This window comes from Bubalus bubalis, chromosome 16 (assembly GCF_019923935.1).
Source record: "Bubalus bubalis isolate 160015118507 breed Murrah chromosome 16, NDDB_SH_1, whole genome shotgun sequence".
NCBI classification, from domain to species: domain Eukaryota; kingdom Metazoa; phylum Chordata; class Mammalia; order Artiodactyla; family Bovidae; genus Bubalus; species Bubalus bubalis.
The window spans coordinates 45,152,103-45,175,208 of record NC_059172.1 but is presented as its reverse complement, the minus strand read 5'-3'; the positions used below and the strand labels follow the sequence as shown (position 1 = coordinate 45,175,208).

The following is a 23,106-nucleotide window of genomic DNA, read 5'->3' as shown; positions in this document are numbered from 1 at the left end:
ACATAATTTAACTTATGGACAAAAATACACATGTACAACGGAAGCAGAGAGTGACAGAGGCCACAAGAAACTGTAAAAGCCATTTCAAGGAAGGTTAACATTTGATTCATGTGAGCAAGCATAGGATGACTGGTACCAAACACTCATCCATTTGTGTAAGTATGGATTTAACAGTGTTGCTGAGCAACTTTCCTGGGCCAGGTACTATACGGAGAACCTATTAAAAGAAATTGTAGTAAATCAGAGATGCTTTTTACTGTGTTTGGTGTTCTGATTGCCTGCCCAACACTTCCACTGCAACTTCTTTCTGTACAACCTGCCATTTGATCCAGTTCCACAAATAATTGGAATTGGGGTCAAAGATATGAATAAGACCCATTCCCAGAGCATGGTCCCCTGGGAGAGCCAAAGCAGCATCACTTAACTCATCTGGAGGTGGAAGTCTGGGGGGAGGCTCCTTAAAAGAGATGCTTCAGTTGCTTCTTAAAGGAGAAGTCGGAGTTTATCAGGTGAAGAGGAGACAAGAGAACAGACCCATTTTCAGGAAGACTGCTGGAGTGCAATGAGTCTGTGAGGTGTCAGAGAGTTAAACCAAGAGCCAGAACACACAAGGTGTGGATTTACTCCTGAAAGCAATGTAGGATAAGGAGAGCAGAGCTCTGCAGATTTGCAGAAAGCTCAGGAAGATTCCTTAGTGGATCCATCCATGCAGAAGTCCTCCTGGGATCTAGCACCATGATTAGGCGATCTGAGCTGGCCTGGGCTCTGAAGAAAGGATGAATCCCAGCTCTGCCTCTTATTTAATAACTTTTGTCCCCTCTGAAATGGAAATCATAATTCTTAGCTCACAAGACTGTAAATAAGCTTAGATGACAGAGGACACACGAAATGCTCAGCACAGTAGGAGGACATGCCCTAGTGAGCATTTGGTAACTGCTAGCCCACTTCTCCCCAGTGTGTCTAGGAATGTGGACAAGCCCTGGGAGAGAGTGGGACTGCTTAGAGATGATCTCATGAAACAGGCAAGACTTTGGCGAGACAACAGAGCTTAAGAATAAAGTTGGAGGAGACTTTTAAGAAGTGATGATCTATCCCTTTATCTTGGGTTGATAAGGACAGATAGGATTGTGAAAGAGACAGTAGAAAAAGGCCCATGAAATGCTTTATAATGCAGAAGGAAGTTTTGGGTCAAGTGGCATGGTGAAAGTACCCAGGAATGTTAAGAAGTAATATTTTGTGGGTGTTACAGAGACTGGGAGGTGGTCTGGAGGCAAGGTGAAGGCCAGATGGAGATGACAGAGGGGTGATGACCGTCACGGTTTTAACGAGTGGTGGAGTCGACTGTGGTTTGGCTGTATTTTCAGAGGTGGAAAAAGATGCTGTTCAACATGCATAGCATCTGGATTGTGGGCTCTAAACAATAATGCCATTTCCTATAAAAGGAATCAGGGCTTCTTGGACAAATGGCCAATTCTAGCTCTGAGGCAGAAAATATATAAGATGAGCCTGAAGCATCTTATTGCTAGAAATCAGTTAGGTATGAACTTGTACCAGATTAAGATCACATCCAAGAGGCTTTCACTGGCCAAAGACTGAAAAGTTTAAGCCTCAACATCGATAACTGCAAGGGGTCCAAATACATCAAACATAGTTAAATCCACGAGTCAATAATGATGCAGAAAAACAAAACTCAACACCTCTCTGTCACCTCTGGAAGATGCTAGGAAACCCCTTCTTTCTGAAAACTGGTGAATAAAGAGAAAATATCTGATGTTTATCCTCTCTCTTTAAATCAAACCATACTTGCATTGATCAAATGCTTAATGAGGCAACATTTATCCTTATAAGGCATTTCAGCTGATAAATGATGATAGAACAGATGAATGAGAACATGATGATCTGGAAACCCCTAATGAATGAAGGTTTCCAGGCAATGAGCACTAATGGATCCTGACAAACCGGTGACAACCAGACACCATACCTCTCCTTCCTCCTGCCCCCAAGGGACACAGCACCATCGGTTCTAGGTCTGCCTCTCAATTCTCAGGAGACGCAGGGGACAGACGGACACGCTAACTGATGCTGTCAAGACACAGCTAGCGGAATCTAGACCATGGGAGCTCAGTGAGTTTCTTCAATGAATACATTTCAAGGAATAAATGAGATCTGGTATAATATCAATTAATTGCCAGGCATGGGTCTTATTTTGATCTTGATTTCAACAAACTAAAAATAAAAAATGATCAAAATTATGAGACTGAATAGCTAAACATGTTAAGAAATTACTAGACTTTTATCTACATGTAATATAATAATTGTGTTTCTCTTTTTTGAAAAAAACAAAAACAAAAAAAACAAAACAAAAAAACCCCTTATCTTTAAGAGCTATAACGGAAATAAAAATACTGAAATGGTATACTTGGGATTCACTGCAAAAGAATCTTCTGGTGGGGGCTGAGGGTCAGATGGGAGGTATATATGAAACAAGGTTGGCCGTGGATTAATCCTTGCAGAAGAGAGAGATGGGCTTGAGGGTGTGTCCCATGCTATTCTTTCTACTTTAGTATCTGTCAGAAGTTTTCTACAGCAAGAAGTTCTTGTTTCTGTGTGTGTGTGTGTGTGTGTGTGTTTCATGGTACTGAAGAACTAGATTCTGGGTGAAGAAAAGCAGAAGGAAACCACAGGCTTGTTTTATAAACTAAGGAGGCAGATCAGGTCAAGCAAGTAAGAATAAGGTCAATCTGGAAACAAAAAATGGAACTAATAGGGTAAGCATGATTAATATTCTTAATGGAGAACAACTTCATTCTAAAAATCCATAATAACAGTGTATCAAAGTCCCTAGGGAAATTTAATACAATATATTATGTGGCAATTAATATAAAGAAAACATATATATAAATATCTAGTAAATAAAGGGGAAAATCATCCTTTTCAATGGTCTCCACAATGTCTTAAATGAAACAACAAAATGCCTCTCACTCAGCATCAGCCTGGGTTCTTTTCTCTCCATCCCCCTCCTTCCCTCTGCATCTGCTCCAACCCCTGCCCCAATTTTGATACCCAGCTCTGCTCTGGAGCATCCCAGGGTCAGCTGTAACTTCAGGATCCCTCAAGTCTCCTTCTTTTCCCCGAGAGATGCTGGGACTTTCAACACAAGTGCTTTCCCAGAGGGGGCAAATGAGTGACTCTGGGGTCCATCGATTCATCATCCAGCTGTGAATCTGTCATAACAGCACTGTGGGCCCCCGGGAGGAGTCAGGTCCCCCCTGCACATCTTCAGGGGAGCCAAGGAGACTGTCAACACAGCCATCCCTCAGGCTCCCACGTTGACTAAACGTTGCTCACAGCTACCTTTTTTACTCCTTTTAGTTGTGGTCTTTTCAGAACCTGGATCCAAGAGCCGAAACTGATGTAATCTTTAACCTATCAAGGTCCATGGGGAGGAATTTCAGCCCAGGCATAAACCCAAACATGTTTAGGTTCAAGCCATGTTTAATCTGAGAGGAAACCGAGTGGAAAGTCTTGCCAAGGACTTGCATGCACATCAGTCAAACTCATTTCAGTCCTTGCCTTTATCTATTTATCCCAAACTATTTGGGAGAATTTCAAAGGTCCATTAGGCATCAGTAATTACGAGCTCTTGAAGTAAGATATTTGTCCAGTTGATATTACTGTCACTAATGAGAATTACAACACCCTCCCTGCTCCAGCTACTGAGCAGAGCTGGCTGTTAGGTCTCAGGAAAAGCATTTAGCAGGCTAATACCTCACAGAAGCCAAAAGCTTCTTGCTACACTTTCAGAATGCATGCTTAGATTTACCTTTACAAGGGAGCAGAGGACAGCAAGCAGTAAAATTAGGTAGATCTTTTCTTTCAAAAGTCCTTCATTCTTTTATTTCCATGTTCATCTTCTTTTTCCCACCCCAACCTCTAAACACCTTACACACACCCCACACACTCTCCCCCACCTACACACCCCATCCCTCCAGAGCTCTCTCTAACAACAGAGCTAGGCTAATGCAGGTCAGATTGACACAATAAACCTTCGGAGGCAAGAGGAGGGGCATCTGCCATCTCAGAAGCCCAAACACAAGAGATGCAACCAGGAGGTGGCCAGGGCACCCCCAGCAGAGAACCACCCCTACCATAGCACATCCAACTTTGCCCAGACTCTGACCCACCTTTAGGGCAAAGTGCCCCGCAGCCCATGGTCTAGGATTTCAGCCACAATCATGGTATCTTCTGCCCAGAGCTGAGGTCTCCCTGCGGTGGCCCTCACTCCTTTGCTTTCAGGCCCAGTTTCCAAGGTCCGGAGGTCTGTGGAGCTACAGCATCTTTTCAGCCATTTCCCGAGGAGAAGGCTGCCTGCTCAACCCACAACTCTCAGCTCAGTGCATCAGTTGAGAACAAGTGGCTGCCTATATAATTTAATATGATGCCACATGGGACTCACAGACCTGCTGCAAAGCAAACAGGATTCTAGCGCTTGCCTCTTGGCAACTAGAAATCTGGAGTGCCTGTTTTTTTCTGTTTAGGCTGGGTATACACCTCAGTCAGAGCTGGGTAGGGTGTTTTCAAGGGGTTGATGCTTAGACTACTGAGAAGTGAGTCTCATCTGGGGGGACCTGAAATTCCTTAGCCTGCCCACAGACTCAAGGTCATAAGCATCTCTTTAAGCACAGCAAAGTATGGGTATAGCTGGGAGACCTAAAGCTGCCCCAGACACAGCATGAAGGCTGTGCTGTGCTTTTAAGTCTTATCTCAGTTATGGGGAGCTCATCCTTTCAGGAAAGATAACCTAAACCCACAGTTAGGTAATACACATGGGAAGGTATCTACATAGACATTTCCAGGCATGAACCTATCATCTTAGACATGCATTAAGGCCAAGAAGAAAATGTTCTTGTATTTGAACATTTGCCACCATGGCCCATTGGGTTTGTTGGCTAGATGGCTTAAGGCAAAGGCTTGGCTAGGGGTGAGGGGTGGCCTGTGCACCTGTTTCACTCCCAGATTAAGCTGGGAGGTGATCCAGTACTGGCACTGGCCCAGTGGACTCCTCAGATGCTGGGACAAGTTCATTTGCACCTTAGTAGAGTACTGCAGAGACTCAGGACAGGTTCCCAAGATGCCAACTCATGAGGCATTGGTGGGGATGCCCACCATGCGATCAGTCCTCCAGGACCCTGTGTCCAAATCACTCTGCCCCAGGGGTGGGGAGAGACTTAACAAAGAGACAGAGATGGCTTCACTGAGAGTCAGTCCTGGGAAAAATCCCTAGGCTGGAAGGAGATGCCATGGCCAATTAAGCAGAGGACTTTTACTTCCTATTCTATCTGACCACAAAGATCAAAGTATGGATTGTGGTGGAGACAGTGCTGCGGAGGGGCCCGAGGATGCTCAAAGGCCAGGAGCATTGGACACCTGGAAATGCTACGGTGCATTTTCCAAGGCAACACGCTTTGTGCACCCAAATGAAGGGGCGAGGCGGTCAGGATCAAGTAACTGATCCAGACCCTCCCTCCCCTCTACCCCTCTCTAGCAGGCTGACCAGGTGATGACCAAGTTTGCCGCTGTTGTTTAGGGGATGAGGAGGCAGGAGGCTATCTGGGGTAGTTTCCTCTAAGGTCCTACTGACCACCTAAAAACCCTGGAGGGAGAAAAATCCTGGGATGTAATTACTATGCTATCCATGATCATCTGTAAACAGCCAGCTCATAAACATCAGCTTTATGATTATCATTCAAGAAACACTATAATTCTTCAAATAGTGTACACCTAAAAGGCATAAAGCAATTCAACTAACATTTTTGATTAATTATCATGTGGCTCGCATTAAGTCAACCTTGCATGCCCTATCTCATTTAATCTATGGGATGCAGAATTTATGACAGTGAAATTGTGTCATACTTGCTGCCTAACGCATCAGAGTATGTAAAAGAGAAGTCCAGAAATAGCACTGCAGGACTGGACTAAAAGGTTTTGATTCACAGCAAAGGAAATTTAATCAAAGCATGTAATGTCAATTACTGTCATTCATAATCATATTAGACCTCCCCAGAAATAATACAGATATAAAAGTCTAGAGTTACCTGCATGTTTGATGTAAATAGGATAAAATTATCTAAGTTCTGAAAATGTCCAGATATCAGAAAGAAAAAGAAGTATCTCTACCTAGCATCATATGGCATCAAATTTCATTACGTAGGGACTTGATATCCAGCCACAAGAAAGACCATCCCTCGTCTGAGAGTGGGTTGTAAAAACGTCCAAAGGAGCCTGACAATCTTGGGTTTAACGTGGTCATGATTTTTAGCTCCTATAAACAATAAGATGCTCCTGCTTGTTTTGACAAGGCCCAGGAGAGGCCAGACAGCGAAAACTCTTAGCCCGTCCCCAACACTCTTTGGACTCTATATGGTGATAAGGACCAGACCCTTTCACGGGGCAGCTTTGAGGTCCAGTGGAGGGAAAGAATCGGAGGAAAGCTCCAGGGCAGAGAAAACATGGCACAGCTGCCAAGCCACAGCTAGGTCTCAGCAGGCCCATCTATGGGCATCCAGCACTCTGCCATTTCATTCTCTCGCCCCTTAATCACTTACGGAGCGCACACCACTGCCAGAACTCAAGCTGAATACAGAGGCCACTCCGGGAGCAGGACAGCAGTAAGAGCCTCGCAGTCTTAGGATTACAGTGCAGTGGGAGAGAGAGACACTAAGTTTAAAAACATACACATTCATAAAAACAGGGTAAGTTCCTACATTACCATATGTAAAACAGACAGCCAATGGGAATTTGCTGTACATCTCAGGGAACTCAAACAGGGGCTCTGTATCAACCTAGAGGGGTGGGATGGTGAGGGAGATGGGAGGGAGGTTTAAAGGGGAGAGGATATACGTATAACTATGGCTGATTCATGTTGAGGTTTGAAAGAAAACAACAAAATTCTGTACAGCAATTATCTTTCAATTAAAAAATAAATTAATTAAAAAACAAAAACAAACAAAAAAGGCAAGTTCAACTGAGACCTAGGTTCTGCAAACCTTAAATGACTTCTGTTGCCAGAGGTTCTGGCAAAGATGAAACAAAATATACAAAGCCCTTGGCTTGATAAAAATTAATAAAAAGTCCACTGCTATTAGTACTACTATTCTTACTGTTAGTAAGGGTCTTCACCAGCTACTGGCTGTGTGACCTTAAGTAAGTTAATTTTCTCACGTTTCAGGTCCCCCATCTGTATAACGGGATAACAATCATTCCTAACAAAAAAAGATTAAATGAGCTAATATGTAGAAAGTGTTTGGAACAATGCCTGGCACATAGTAAAAGTTTGATAAATGTTAGTTGCTAGTGGTGATTATTATTTTGCCAGAATCTAAGACATCACGTCAGCTCATAACAGGCTTACAATCTAGACCAGGGTTTCTCAACAGAGCCACTATTGATGTTTTGGACTGGATCAGTCTTTGTTGTGGGGGGCTGTCCTGTGCAATGTAGGGCTTTTAGTAGTAGCCTGGCCTTCTACCCACTAATGCCAAGAGCATCCACCCCCACCGTCACGACAATCAAAAATGTCTCCAGACATTGCCTAATGTCCCCTGAGAGGAAAAATTGCCCCCATAAAAAAAACCACTGGTCTAGCTGGAAAGTACAACGCACCGAGAGGAAGGGAGACAATACAGAGTTGGAGTCTGTGGTCAAGAGGAGAAGAGAAACAGTAAGTCCATGAGGGAGCCCTTCAACAGAAAGTCAGGGAAGGCTGCTTCAAGAGGGGCCGCAATGGTGCTTCATGACCATCTTGAATCCAGATCCCTCTTGCTAAACAGAAAATTCACAGTGAGATTTCAGATTTAGAAATGAATTAAGCATCATGACTAAGCCCCAATTAAAGCAACCATAATACACTGAATATAATTTTCCATTACCTACAGTTAGTTCCTTCCTCTCACCAAAATCCTGCTAGAGCTTCTTGGCTAAATGTTACCCACACAGATTTAGATAAGCTGGGGAGAGAATAAAGAGAAAGGAGCAGGGAAAGGGAAACTTTTGGGGCATCCTCGGAAAACTCTGGAGCAATTTCCACTGACATCTGTGGAGACTAGCCCAAAGTTTAACCAAGTGGCAGCAAGTGAGTCCGCTTTCAAGAGGAATAGGGTTTGGTCCACACTGGCTCCCAGCTGCTGCATCCCATCCCATCCTCATGACTTGGACCAACTGACTCTCATCTGTGACTCAGTCCTGCCTCAGTTTCCAGGATTCCAACTTGATCTGAGATTGTCCTGGGCTCAAGAGCATGATCATCTGACCCCAAAACAGAGCTTCATTCTAGTACCAGACAGAGTTCATTATCCAGTCTGTTATCAAAGTTCTTATTGTTGACCTTTTGCCTTAGTCCCTGTTGATGAATCCTGGTCCAAGAACCCCTCCCCAGTGTCTGGGGCTAAATGTGTCCCAAGACTACCATTTGCTTTTCTGCACATCTGAGCATCACTCCCCCAAGTTCCTGCTGCTGTGCTCCGTCTACCCACTGGGACATCCCACTACTTCGTGTTGGACACTTCTTTGTTGCTGTTGGTTTTGGGGAATGGTGATCAGAGATTACTGTATCCCATGCTGGACAGACTGCATCTTCATGTTAGTATGTGGACCAGTACTGCGCTCAGAGACTGCAATCCTATCCCTGAGAAGAGTCACATCCATATCCCATCTCTTTCTGCCTTCTTCCTTCTGTTGTTTGTAGCTGGCCATGCCGCACTATGGCCAAGAGAGATTGTATTCCCGGTGTTTGGTTATCTCTGTTGTGTGGCAGGTGAATCAGACTGTCACTCTCTACATATGACTCAATTATCATACAGTGTATATATACTATAAACCAAATACCTCCTGTATGCAAGATAACCTATGGGAGAGAAGGGGAAGAGAACTAACGCTTATGGAAGGTTTATTTTGTATCATACATTCATTTATGTTCATTACAAGATTATTTAATTTTAACTCACAAGCACTCCAAGAGGTAGATACCATCATTAACAGTTTCAGTGTGAGGAGGAGAGGCAATGAGGCATCAGTTAGGTTAACACTGGTCCAGCTGACTTCAAAACTTATGCTCATTTCCTTGACAACCAGGAATAGTCCTTTTGATGGATAACTGGAGCTCTATGGGGTTTCTAGCCTTTCTTCCGCCTTTTATGAATTTTCATAGTATATATATGGCATCTACTTTCAGGGCTAGCAACTGAACTCAGAGCACTCACACAAACTTTCCTCAGCCTCCTCTCCTATGCTTTTTCTGCTATGAGAATTCAGGTTTCAAGTGCTTTCCTCAAGGTCACACAGAAAATGAAAGGTGGAATTTCCACAAACACTCTCAAGGGGTCTGCATACAAGAACTTATTACACGTTTATGGGAGTCACTGTCTCAGTGAGCAAGGTACCAGAGGGCCCTGGGTTTCCCAGAGGAAGTCTATGCACCCAAGCAGACTGGGATGCTACCTCCAGGGCTTGGGGTTCAGCTGCGTGCCCCAGTCCCTCTCTCCCTGCTGCCAGAGATCAAGGAGTCAGCTAGACACTGGCTACTGGTTCACAGGAGGAACACAGGGATTGGCATTTGTAAGTTTCACATTTGCACAATGAACTCCCCACCCTTATTTTTAACAGATTAGCATTTAAGGCTTTAAAAATACCACAGAAACATACACTAGAGATTGAATTGTCTTTTTCCTGCAGTGGAGGACAGTAACTAGACTGACCTTTACACGGATGGACCTGAAGCGACTTCACGGTTGAGTTTAAATGGCTATGTTCAAGGATTTGAGTACCACACACACGGAGCCTCCTCACCTACTAGAACCAGGTGCATTGGTACTCACAGATCACAATCAAGAGGGAGAGAAAAGAGACAGGGAACAGAGGGTTCCACAGGCGAGGAATACAGCATTAAATAGGAAGTGGCCACCCCTCCTGTGGGCTTCCTTGGTGGCTCAGTGGTAAAGAATCTGCCTGCCAATGCAGTCAAGAAGGTCTTGATCCCCTGGGTCATGAAGATCCCCAGGAGAAGGAAATGGCAACCCACTCTAGTATTCTTGTCTGGAGAATCCCATGGACAGTGGAGCCTGGCAAACTACAGTCCACGGGGTTGCAAAAGAGTTGGGCACGACTGAGCGACTGAACACCACCACCACCCCTTCTGTATGGAGATACATTTGAAGAAGTAACCAGCATCACCCTTGACACTCAATCTACAAACCAATAGGAGTCAGAGCCTTATTCTTACTTTACTCATTATTTTTATGGTGAACAGGCTACATTTAGAATATCTAAAATCAGCAATAATGAATAATGAGCCAGAAACCACAGAATACACTTTCACCTTAGAAAACTGATGAACAGCACAGTTAAGACTCTTATCTGATCCTTATAATTGGACAAAACTAGCTTTCACATCGGAGAAGGAGATGGCACCCCACTCCAATACTCTTGCCTGGAAAATCCCATGGACGGAGGAGCCTGGTAGGCTGCAGTCCATGGGGTCGCAAGGAGTCGGACACTACTGAGCGGCTTCACTTTCACTTTCCACTTCTATGCACTGGAGAAGGAAATGGCAACCCATTCCAGTGTTCTTGCCTGGAGAATCCCAGGGACGGGGGAGCCTGGTGGGCTGCTGTCTATGGGGTTGCACAGAGTTGGACACGACTGAAGTGACTTAGCAGCATGTTTACAAAGTGAATATATTTGATATTTTAATAATATAATACTTATTCTAGACTATTATATTTCAGTCATCACACAGTTGTTGGTAAATTGGGTTGTCTCAGGTAAAAGTGTGTGTGTGTGTGTGTATGTGCATATGTACAGTTAACCCTTGAACAACACGGGGATTAGAGGTATCCATCCTCTCCTTAGTCAAAAATAGAATATAACTTTATAGTCAGTCCTCAATACTTGAAGTTCTGCATCCAAGAATTCAACCAACTGCAGGTCATGTAATACTGCAATACATATCCTTTGAAAAAAATCTTTGTGAGTGAACCCATGCAGTTCAAACCTATGTTGTATCAAGAGTGTGCACATATAATATACAATATAGTATATATACTTTTTTCTAATAATACTTTTAATTTAATAATAATAGTTTTTCTAATAATTTTATTGGGCTATATTTCCAAAAATAGAATTGCTGAGTCAGTCAGGGATTGCTTTTGTGTCCTGATATATTTTACATATCTCCATACTGTCCTCTAGGAAGGGGAAAAGAAAAAGAAATATTAATGCCTTCTGCAATGTGCATGTTCCTACAAAGCCCTGTTCACATTATATTTTATAGCTTTTATTTATTTTTTATAATATACATAGGTGTGAAATGGTAACTCACAGTTGTTTTAACTTGAACATATTAAATTACCTCCCTGGGATTTGTTTACAGTGAATGTTTTTCTTGTGTGAATTATCTACTCATATCCTTTGACCATCTGTCCAATGAAGTCTTGATTGTACCCTTTAAAATTTATATAAAATTCTCCAAAGTGTCTGGATGGTGAATTTTAGCTGTTATGTTTATTGTAACTACTTCCCCAATCTGTTGCTTCTCCGTTTACCTTTTAGCTTTGCTGGTTTTCTTTGTACAGAAAAAAGAAAAAAGGTGATTTTTAAAAATGTAATCGAACCCATCAAACTTGTCATTGATAATTTCTTCAATTGCTTCAATAGTCAGAAAATTGTCTTTTCTCAACAACTGGGATAAGTATACCATTATAAAAAATTAGCTTTTTTAACCATCTGGCATTTGTTGTGGTATAGGGATACAGTGACCATATTTTCTGAATCAAAAATTGGAACATGTGATCTGACAAGTGCCAGTATTCTTATGGGCAAAATGGGACAGAATATTTGAAATTGAGACTGTCTTGGAAAATTGAGGACACATGGCCCCCGTATGTATGGAGCAAGCTGTTATTTTAAAGGTACAGTGCCAGACCCTCTTTTCTCAGCTCCTGTCGACTCCAAGCAACAGAGATTTTCAGTCTGAGGCTCACCTCACATGAATCCTGAGCCCCGCCTTTCTTGGAGAGAGAGGCTGTTGGTAGGGCCAGTTCCCTCAGAAGGGAGGATCGAGTATTAGTTATGTTGCAAAAGCGTACAGTTGGCCCCTCAAGATCCATTTTCCCCCACCCTCTCCTGCCCGAGAGTGGCTATGTTAGTGGGCAAGATTGCCTTCTGCCTCTGATTAAGCAGACCAATGCGAAGTAGCCCGGGAAGGCCAGGAGAGAGAGGAGCTTGGGTTATTTCCTGATTCTCTTGCTATGGAGTCACCATCACCAAAGGTCATAGGCTCTGGCTGTTGGGTGGCCCTCTGCGCACCATTTTTTTTTTAATCTCTGGAATTCAGTAACCACTCAGGCCCAGGAGTGGTAAGAGCTTCCCATGGTTACTCACCCCAGGATGGAGCACACTTAGCTCACTTCTTTTACATAAACTGGAGTATGCAGGGACCTTAACTTAGACACCCAATGTCCAGGCTGCCTGGGTGCGTTAGTATATGCAACATCCAACTGCAGTTAGTTTTCCCCAGACTCCATCACAGTGCTCAGTTTCCATCTTGAAGCACAGCCCTCCCCGAGACCACAGCCTTCTTGACCACTCTATCAGCCCCTTACTTGCAGGACAGGATCCCTCAGCTCTACCCACTGACTATAGGACTGCTCTATCCTAGACAGGCCACCAGGCACTACAATCCAGCTGTTCATATGATCTTGAAATCCTGAACTTCCTGTCCTAGTTCTACCCCATCACAGCTGCTTTCTCTTCCCCCAGCCCAGGGTTAGGGGCTCAGGAGGCCCAGGTCCACCTATGTGGCAACAGTCAGTGGCTTCTTCCTTCAACCAGACAGTCAGACTAAGACCTTTAAGACACACCGGGCCAGCGCCCTTACACCTAAAAACTGGATGAGTCATTGCAAGCACACAGTGATAATCATCTGAGCTGCCTGTTCCTGGTCCCCCACATGTTTTTTAGTGGGGGTCCCCCTCTTCTTTGCCCTTGAACGTTGCCTCATGGTGTTGCCTGGAGGACCTTGCAATGCCTCCTTTGTCTACTGACCTATGTCTCACCCACAGCTGTTCCCAATGACAATGTGGATTCCACTTCTGCCAAGTCTATACCATTTGGGGGCAACACTGACATGCCCCCACTCTGTGGAGAAACCACGAGCAGACAGAAGTCAGGGCAGAAAATTCAAAACACACAGTGCTGGAAGTGACTATCTCTAGGTTCAGCTCAACAAGCCCCCACTGAGCCAGGCTCAGGATCTACAAACCAAGCTGAAAAGGACGAGGCAAATAGGAATGAGATCTCAAGACAGGAAATGTGCGGCACAGACAACAAGCAAGTGGTGATCCACATATATGAGAAGATCTAGGAAGGCTCTGGAGGAGAAGCTGGGCTCAAGCTAGGACTTAAAGGTAGAGGAAAGGAAGAAAGTACGGAAGCAAGGTTTAGGGACAGAAATCAGCATCTTAGGGATAGAAATCAGCAGCAGCGGTCACTGTATGAAATCACTATTGGCTGAGAGCATGGAGAGGGAAGTCAAAAATTATGCCACACCTGCTTCCATTCCATCCAAGTATCTACGTGCACCCATCTGATACTCACTATGCTGCATCTCTGATTCCCCTGGGTCTGGAACGGGGTTGAAAAAGAGCAGGCATCATAAACTCTTGTTGAATAAAAAAATCAATCAATATACTTGACTCGGTTATTGCCAAAAGCCCAGAGTTCAGCTTTCTATCTTTGAATCCTACATCTGCAGGGGGAAGGAGTTACCCAAGAGAAAAAAGTTTGTGACAGATGCTTTTAAAAACTTAAGTCAACAAGAAACATGAAACACCTGGATAGCTCCCCACTGGCTATGGAAACAACCTCTATTTCATTTAGGGGCCATGGAAGCCCTCTGCCTTCTACCCTCATGAAGCTTCAGGTTCTTATCCCCTCGGGTCCTTAGACTCACGCTTGGCATCTGGTTCCTCAGGGAGTCTGGTGGGTAGCTTGCAAGAGCTCTGCTCTTGGGCTGAATTCCTGGAGCTCGACCTGGATTTCTGTCTAGGGCCTGAGGCTTCTATGCTGCACAGTGGCTGCCCCCTTTTCCCTTTTAAAAGCAGCTTCAAGCTTCCAGTGTTAGATTTATTGGCCTTGAAAACACAAAGCCTCTCCTTGCATTTCCCATTCCTGTCTTGGGCTCCATGGAATGGGAACCTAGGGACCAGGTTGGATGGGACTAGGTGGGAACTTCAATGTCTTCCTATTAATAATGCTCATATAATAGAATCACTTACATTTGCTTAATGGTTTACAAAGCTTACACATACATCTTCTTTAATTCTGAAACAATCCTGCTAACTAGGCATCATGATCTCTAATTGACACCGAGGCTCAAAATTGCCAGGTCCCCCAGCAGCGGCACCAGGTACTACCCAAGATCTAGGATTCCTTATCTTCATTCATAGCTGCTGCCTCCTTAGCTCCTGATTCACTCCAAAGAGTAGGATACAGCAGAGCTGATGACCTCCTGTCCCCATGCTGCTGAGTCGGTCTGTGCATTAAAGAAGGGTCGGACTAGGCTCCGAGGGGTGATGATCCTTCTATCGCTCATCTCACAATCCTGCAAACTGCCACCAACGTGCCACAAAGTATGCTTTCTTTCTCAAATCCCCAGTTTACTAGGTTTTGATGCTCAGCTCTGACTATTCATTTTTTGAAGCTAGGCAGTGAAGTGGACAGCAATTCCGTATCTCCGATTTCCTGCAGCGTCTGGAAAGTTGTGTTATGTCGGGTAAATGAAGAGCTAAAAGCAGCAGGAGGAAAAATCATAAAAAATGTAGCTGTTTTGTTTTAGTCTGCCTCTCTCCGCAGATTTGGTTGGTGATCTCTCTCTGAGTCACGAAAGGCTTTAAAATTTGCCCTGATTTACATCTGCAGGAAACAGAGTTTACTTCTTGCATTTTTCTTTAAAAAACTTTTTTTTCAATGCCAAACCATAGTTTATTCCTTTCTATGTGGAATTTCTTGATAATACCTCAAGATGAAAACATACATACATAATACTTTTCGGCTGCATGGTGTGCTTTAACCAAAACCACTCATTTCGACAAGAGCCTGTAGGCTTTAAGCCAATTACCTCCAATGTATTCTGTAAGCTTTAGCTGGGCGGTCCTCTCCTCATCAATTAAGTCATGGGAAAAGGCTCAGGATCACCAATGATCTCATTCGGAGAGCAATCCGCAAGGAAAAGCATTAAAAAAAGAAAAAAAGTTTTCTACCCAAGAGTTTAGAGGCAAGGGTCTACTTTCATTATTTTTGGCATCTGAAGTATGGCAGATGGTCTAATCTTTCACATCTCTATATACTGAACTCTATTCCAGAGGAAAAAAATAAGAACCACAATTTAGCAGAGGTCAAGAAGACAAAGTTTATAACTGTACACTCACCTCCCCCACTTCACTGGGCTGCCAGGCCTCTGTGGATTATTGCCATTGCAATAAAGAGCAATTATTGCCATTGCTCTTCAGTTGCAAATAACAGATTCCCCCTTCTACCAGCCCTCCAAGCTAATGAATTAAAGGAGCTTAGAAAAATGAATACTGTGATGGTCAGAATCCTAAAGTTCGCCCTTAAGATTTCCTATCCTAAAGCTAGGACTGTGACTATATCATGCCCTGATAATGTTAGGTTAAAAGGCAAAAGGGATTTTGCAGATATAATTAAGGTTACTGGTTAGTTGGTTTTAAGTTAATCAACAGAAGATCACCTGGGTGAGCCTAATCTAATCATATGAGTGCTTTAAAAGTAGAGTTTTCTCCTGCTAGTAGCAGAAGAGGAATTCAGAGAGCTTTGTGGGAGGGATTCGATGTGTGGGAGGGATTCGATATGTGGGAAGCTCTCCCTTGCTGATGAGTCGGGGGTCACATATCAAGGAGCTGAGAATGGCCTCTGCAAGCTATGTGCAATTCCTGCCAAAAGCTAGAGAGGAAATAGAGACCTCAGTCCTACAACTGCAAGGAACTGAAGACTGCCAACAAGCTGAATGAGCTTGGAAGCGAAATCTTCCCCAGGGTCTCCAGATATGAGGCCGGTCCTGCCAATTCCTTGATTTCAGTCTGAGACCCTGAGCAGAGAACCCAGCCCACCCAGACTTCTGACCTATAGAACTGTGAGATAATAAATGGGTGTTGCTTTAAGCTGTTGAATTTGTGACAGTTCATGATGTAGTCAGAGAAAACTAATACAGATACCCAGACAAGTCTATGGACAAAACAAATATACAGAAGCCAATACAAATATCATTAGGCCACGATGTGAAAAAGAATCCCCTGGCTGTGAAACCTTCTCTGACACCTGGACTCTTTCTCCCTTTAGCTTTTCTTTTGATCTTGACCAACTTCCCAGGCTTACATGTGATGAACGTGGCTGTCAACCCAAGCCTGACCAACTCCATGGGGCCACACCTAACTCCAACCAAGAAAGTCACTGTGTTCTCAGTTCAGATTCTGAGAGAGACGCTGGTCATCTCATTTATCCGGCAAATATGAATGGAGAGCAATCAATGTTGTAAGAATTGTTCTAGGTGCTATGGGGATACAACGACAGACAAGATAAACTCCTGCTCAAGGCAGTTTCAGGCCTAGTGAAGGGGAGACACAATGAAAAGGCAAGTAAGTACATTCGTCAGGCCAGCAAAGACAGGCTGTAAGGAAACGCAGAGCAGGGCCACGGGATACAGGGAAACCAGAAGTGTTCTTTTTAAATTGGTGGTCATGGGCCTGCAGAGAGGGGAGCATTTTAACATATTTGGGTGATGTGAAGGAGCCAGAAATGCAAACGCAAAGCGGAAAGAACATTCGGGAAGAGGAAACAGAAAGTGAAAAGGCTTTTGTGTGGAAATGTCCTGTGAAGGGAACAAGGAAGCCAGTGGCAGCTCAAGTACAGTGGAGAGGCCACGGTAGAGAACTTGCAAAAGCGGCAGAGCTGACTGCAAGGGAGTGACATGGATTGGCTGAGACCCAACAAGGTCTAAAATACAGTCTCCCAGACCTCTCTCTCCTGGGTTATGGGTCATTTTAGGCTCCACAGTGCCTACCTCAGCCCCATTCTCTCACAATCTTCCTCCAAACTGGATAAGCCAACCCTTAACCCCAAACTGCCTCTTCTGTCCCCTTTCTTCCCATTTTGGTCCAAGTTTTCCTGGAATCGACCCAATGAACACTTACTGAGCACCAGCCTCGTGACATTATGCAAGGCAGGAGGGATTCAGGCCCTTGGTTCAAACCCTGATATGCTACTGATTAGCTGCCTTAATTCAGGCAAATAACTCAATCTCCTGAGCTGCTTCTATGACACAGAGACAAAAATACCTACCATGAAAGGATGTTCAGGGGTTAGCATTATTAAGCAAAGTTTGTAACACAAAGCTGGACACAAAATAGGCCCTTGGTGAGTACTGATTGAATAAACGAATAAATGAGTGACAGGGTTGAAGTATATCTGATGACTGGATATTGAAACTGTGATGAATGCTTCAACAGAAGTATGAGGTTAAAGAGTGAATGGAAAGCAGAGACCATGCTGCTGCCTTTTCCTCTTCCTCTCTGCCTCCCCAGCACATTCCCTACACAGGCTGCCCAACTCCACTTCTGTGCATCAGCTTCTGTGTCTTCCCCACACATCTTCCTCAGAATAGATGAATGGCCTCCTCCTTCCCAAAGGAGTTTTGGTACCAAGCATGGCCTTGACATCCTTTCTTTTATACCCCAACATGTCGTCGTCTCTATATCCACTCTCTAAGTCAGCTGTCTAAATTCAATTTAATTCTTGTGAACAAATCTTCACGCAACACCTACTACGTGCAGGGTAATGTGCACATAGAGATGAGAAGGCTTCAGTATCCATGCAGAGCTCACATTTTAGCAGGGAGACCACCAAGATGGCCAGTCTACCTGGTCCCACAACAGTAGCTATGGGAATATGTCCATGGGGACTTCCCTGCTGGTCCATGGCTGAAACTCTGCACTCCCATCGCCGGAGGCCCGAGTTCAGTCCCTGGTCAGGAAACTAGATCCCATACGCTGCAACTAAGAGTTCACATGCCACAACTAAGGTAAAGATCCTGCGTGCTGCAACTAAGATCTGGCACAGCCAAATAAAAAAGAAAGAAAGAAAGAAGTATGTCCATGGGACAGCAGCAACCTGAGGGCTGACTGATCTCTGGTGAGGCCTGGGAGTTTTCAGGGAGGTTGGGAAGAGAAGGTTTCTCAGAGGAAGGGACCCAGGAGTTGAGCTTCAAGAATGGATAAGATCTTGCCCGGTAGAGGAGGGTAGAAGATACCCTTCCTATAGCCCACCTCTTCCTTCCCAGGGATGCTATACCTTTCCTTTTTTTTTTTTTTTAATGAATTTTTATTGGGGTATAGTTGATTTGGGCTTCCCTGATAGCTCAGTTGGTAAAGAATACGCCTGCAGTGCAGGAGACCCTGGTTTGATTCCTGGGTCAGGAAGATCCCCTGGAGAAGGATAGGCAAAGGTCCATCTAGTCAAAGCTATGGTTTTTCCAGTAGTCATGCATGGATGTGAGAGTTGGACTATAAAGAAAGCTGAGCATTGAGGAACTGATGCTTTTGAACTGTGGTGTTGGATAAGACTCTTGAGAGTCCCTTGGACTGCAAGGAGATCCAACCAGTCCATCCTAAAGGAAATCAGTCCTGAATATTCGTTGGAAGGACTGATGCTGAAACTCCAATACTTTGGCCACCTGATGTGAAGAACCGACTCATTGGAAAAGACCCTGATGTTGGGAATGATTGAAGGCAGGAGGAGAAGGGGATGACAGAGCATAAGATGGTTGGATGGCATCCCCGACGCGAAGGACATGAGTTTGAGTAGGCTCTGGGAGTTGGTGATGGATAGGGAAGCCTGGCGTGCTGCAGTCCATGGGGTCGGAAAGAGTCAGACATGACTGAGCGACTGAACAGACTGAACTGATAGCTGATTTACAATGTTGTGTTGGTTTCTGCTGTACAGCACACCAAATCAGTTACACATACATCCACTCTTTTTCAGATTCTATTCCCAGACAGGTCATTACAGAGTATTGAGTAGAGCTCCTTGTGCTATACAGTAGGTCCTTATTAGTTATCTATTTTAATATATAGTAGTGTGTATATATTAGTCTCAATCTCCCAATTTATCCACCCCCCACCCCGTATCTTTCTTATTCCTTTAGCAGAGTGCTTCTCAAGCAATCTGAAGAAAAGCACCAGCTTTTTAAAATTTCCAAATCATTGTAGACTGGTATTTTGCAATATTTGACCAAATAAATTAGTAGAAAATGTTGAAATAACAGAATACACAAAATGCAAGCACATCGATCACATGCTCTGGTGGTACAGTGAGTCAGATTGCTGTAAAAGTTTCTCCTCTGGGGCTTCCCAGGGGCTCAATGGTAAAGAATCCTCCAGCCAACGCAGGGGACACAAGTTTGATCCCTGGTCTGGGACTGTGCCTCAGAGCACCTAGGTTGGTGCACCACAGCTTGTGAGCCCACACACTTCTACTGAAGCCTGTGTGCCTAGAACCTTTTTCCACAGTAAGAGAAGCCACTGCAGCGAGAAGCCCACGCACCACAACTAGAGAGGAGCCCCTGCTCTCTGCAACTGGAGAAAGCCCAGGTGCGGTGATGAGGACCCAGTGCAGACAAAAATAATACATAAATAAATCTAAAAAAAAGTTTCTCCTCTGGTGGCGATGGTGGCACAAGAATGTAAATGCATTTAATACCACTGAACTGTGCACTTTAAAAATGGCTAAAATGGTAAGATTTCTGTTATGCATATTTTGCTTCCCTAGTGGCTCAGAGATAAAGAATCCACCTGCAATGCAGGAGCCACAGGAGACACGGGTTAAACCCCTGTGTTGGGAAGATCCCGTGGAGGAGGAAATGGCAACCCACTCCAGATTTCTGTTATGTATATTTTACCACACACAAAAGTTTCTCCTTCATTTTCATAATACCCCCGGTCAAAGTTTTAGAAGTCAAAGTTACTTTTAAGTCATTTTGTGCTTTCATCTCTGTGATATTGTGATTTACAATAAGAAACATATATTTGGTCTTCATTCTCATTTCTGGTACATAGCTCCTGAAGCTGCTCAAATTTCCTGATAAAAGCAACACAGGTTTTATACTCATTACAAGCCCCTTTCGATCACTCCTGAATTTCTGTTAGTGAGGTGAATTTATGTAAATAATGTTGGGGGCTGGCTGTCAGGGGAACCAACTTCTAGGCAGAGGGCTGGGACTTATCCCCACCCCCTGACCTCAGGGGAGGGGAGCGGGGCTGGAGATTAAGTTCCATCACAAACAGCCGATGATTTAATCAGTCATGCTTGCATAATGAAGCTTCCATAAAAACCTGAAAAAGGATGGGGTTCTGAGAGCTTCCAGTTAGTAAGCACATGCATGTACTGGGAGAGGGGACGCCCAGTGAGGGCTTGGAAGCTCCGAGCTCCATCCCACATACCCTGCCCTAAGCATCTCTTCCCTCTGGCTGTTCCTGGGCTACATGACTGATAAATAGGTAATCTAGTAAGTAAACTGTTTTCCTGAACACCATGAGCCACTCTAGCAAATTAACTGAACTGAGGAGGGGGCTGTGGGAGCCTTTAATCCATAATAGGTCAGAGACATAGGTAACAACCTGGACTTGAGTCTAGTTTTATTTAAAATGAGTGGGTATGGATGCGAGACCCTTGTAAAACTGAGGCCCTTAACCTGCTGGATTGGCGGCATCTTTCAGGTAGATAGTATCAGAATTGAGTTAAATTGTAGGACATCAGGTCAGTGGCCACTGAGAATCGGATGACTGCTTGACAGTGTTGGAAAACACACACCGAAACTACAATATGAAAATGGTCATTGCTTTTTGAAGGTGTTTTCTTTTTTTTTTTTTTTTTCTTATGAAATAGCTTGCACTCCCATCTTTTCCTTCCCAACCTAACCCTGCACTTCTTCAGATCAGGTTCTGCAACCATCTGTCCAATGTCCTCCTTGGCACAATTCCCTCAATCAAAAATGTCTTATATACGAGGAAGCTAAACTAAGCTTCTGAAAACACCATTTTCATGTTCCCACTCAAAAATATTTAGTGACTCCCTGGGGCCTCTGGCATCAATTTTAATTTCTCTACCTAATTTTAATATAAGCCCAGGACTGGGACCTCCCTGATGGTCCAGTGGTTAAGATTCCACCTTGCAAGGCAGGTGAGGCATAGGTTTGATCCCTGGTTGGGGAGCTAAGACCCCACATGCCTCACAGCCAAAAAGCCAAAGCATAAAACAGAAGCAATACTGTAACAAGTTCAATAAAGACTTTTAAAAAAGTGATCCATATTAAAAAAAAAAAAAAAGCCTATGACTGGATCACTCACTACTTGCTTTATAACATGACATTCCACTCCAAGCAGCCAGTTTCTCTCAGGCCACTTGTCCCGTCTACTCCAGCCCACACTTATCTTTCTATTCTCAGAGCTCCTGCTATGCAATTTCAATGAAACCTGGATTAGAGATGATTACTGCAAGTACTCTACCTGTATTGTGCGTGATTTCAACCAGCCTGAGGCCAGGGACAAGTTCTGCTCAATCTCTCCTCAATTCTTGATGCCAGCGCCATAAAAAGAGGATGTTAAGTAATATGGGGTAAGTTGTCAGCTTAGTAGTGACTTAAGAGAATACCACTGTATCAGTTCAATCATCCTACTGAACAAAGTCTAGCAGATCATGACATCTTCCTAAGATATGCTTTATCCCCAATCCTGGGTAGATGATAATGTTTATCTATTTTACAAATGAAAACACTAAGAGACAGCCAGGAAAGAAGTCAGTTGCCCAAGGTCACACAACTGGTAAGAGGAAAATAGGATTTAAAATAAAATGCCTAACTCTAAACCTAGCACCATTTCTGCTGTATAAACGGCAGCTCTTCCCCAGGTTCTAGGAACTGCCCATCCATTGCTCCTGATGGCCTATGAGAATTGTATCCACAACACAGCAGTGCAAACCTTCTGCAGATGTCATGGGTTTGCCCTCTATGGCCCACCAGCACTGCCACCAAAATGAGTATTTTTCAGCCCTGAGACACATGCCATCATCTCAGAAGCGGACTGTCAGGCACCAATGGTCACCTAGTGTTTCCCTCCCCATCCGTGTTAAATGGGAAGGATATTTTCAGAAGTGGGTTGAAATAAGGTTTCAGAAGATCAACCCTATTTGCTTTTTTCCCACCTTGCAGGATCAAGGTCACGGATAGGAGTGAGGGGAGTGGTGGCAGAAGATGGAACTCAGGGAATTGTAATTTTTAAGAAGCAGGAAGAAAAGGGAGATTCTATGGGGAAAAAACAGATGAAGTGCTCAGGGAACCCTCAGGGATACCTGTTATGGCCAAGGAAGAGGAGTACTCGAAGAGGCTGACCACTGAAGAGAGATCACATGAGACGAAGAAAGAACATTTGGAAGTTGGGAAGTCATGGGTAGCCTTTGCTGGAACAATTTCACAGGAAGCAGAAGTCAGATTGCAGTTTGATACACCATTAGAAACTGGGAAAGCACCGTGCTGTAGGAGGATTTTCAAGACATTTGCTGAATAAGGGGAAAAGAGGAGATGACTGAGGAGAAAGGATTTGGGCGGCCCTGAGGGTTGGGGTAATGTTAGAGTCAGGGGTTTGTCCCAAGTCCTTCAGGCAGCTTATGAGATTATCTCCAGCAGCTCTTAGTGGGCCAGTGCCAGGCTCTGCAAAAAGGCCTTGTGAGTGGATTCAGGCTGGAGACTGCACAGCTGGAACAGTGAAAGAACAAAAGGGGTTGGAGTGGAGGTGGGGAAAACTGAGGATGCTGGAGAGTGTGGCTGAAATAATCTCCAGCTGACCAGGCTGAGGTGTGGGGGACTGAGGGTCTGGGAGAAGCGAGGGTCAGGAGCGAGAGGTTGGCGAGCACGTCTTCCTGGGGATGGCAGACTAGAAGAGGTGCTGACACAGATGGTTGTGCGCAGGGAGGGGACGCTCAGAGGGC

The 23,106-nt window shown here is 44.3% G+C and overlaps 1 protein-coding gene across 2 annotated transcripts in view; it reads right to left on the bottom strand.

The window, feature by feature from the left end:
- PARVA (parvin alpha) overlaps nucleotides 1-23,106 on the bottom strand; it is a 180,572-nt gene that overhangs the window by 88,905 nt on the left and 68,561 nt on the right. Inside the window, exon 1 of one of the 2 annotated variants that reach the window (XM_025266660.3) lies at nucleotides 4,185-4,227. The exons of the other annotated variant lie outside the window; for it this stretch is intronic. Coding sequence (XP_025122445.1) covers nucleotides 4,185-4,212 — 28 coding nt within the window. The 5' untranslated portion in view covers nucleotides 4,213-4,227. Of the gene's footprint in view, nucleotides 1-4,184; nucleotides 4,228-23,106 lie in introns of those variants that run through there. 2 annotated transcript variants of the gene reach the window in all.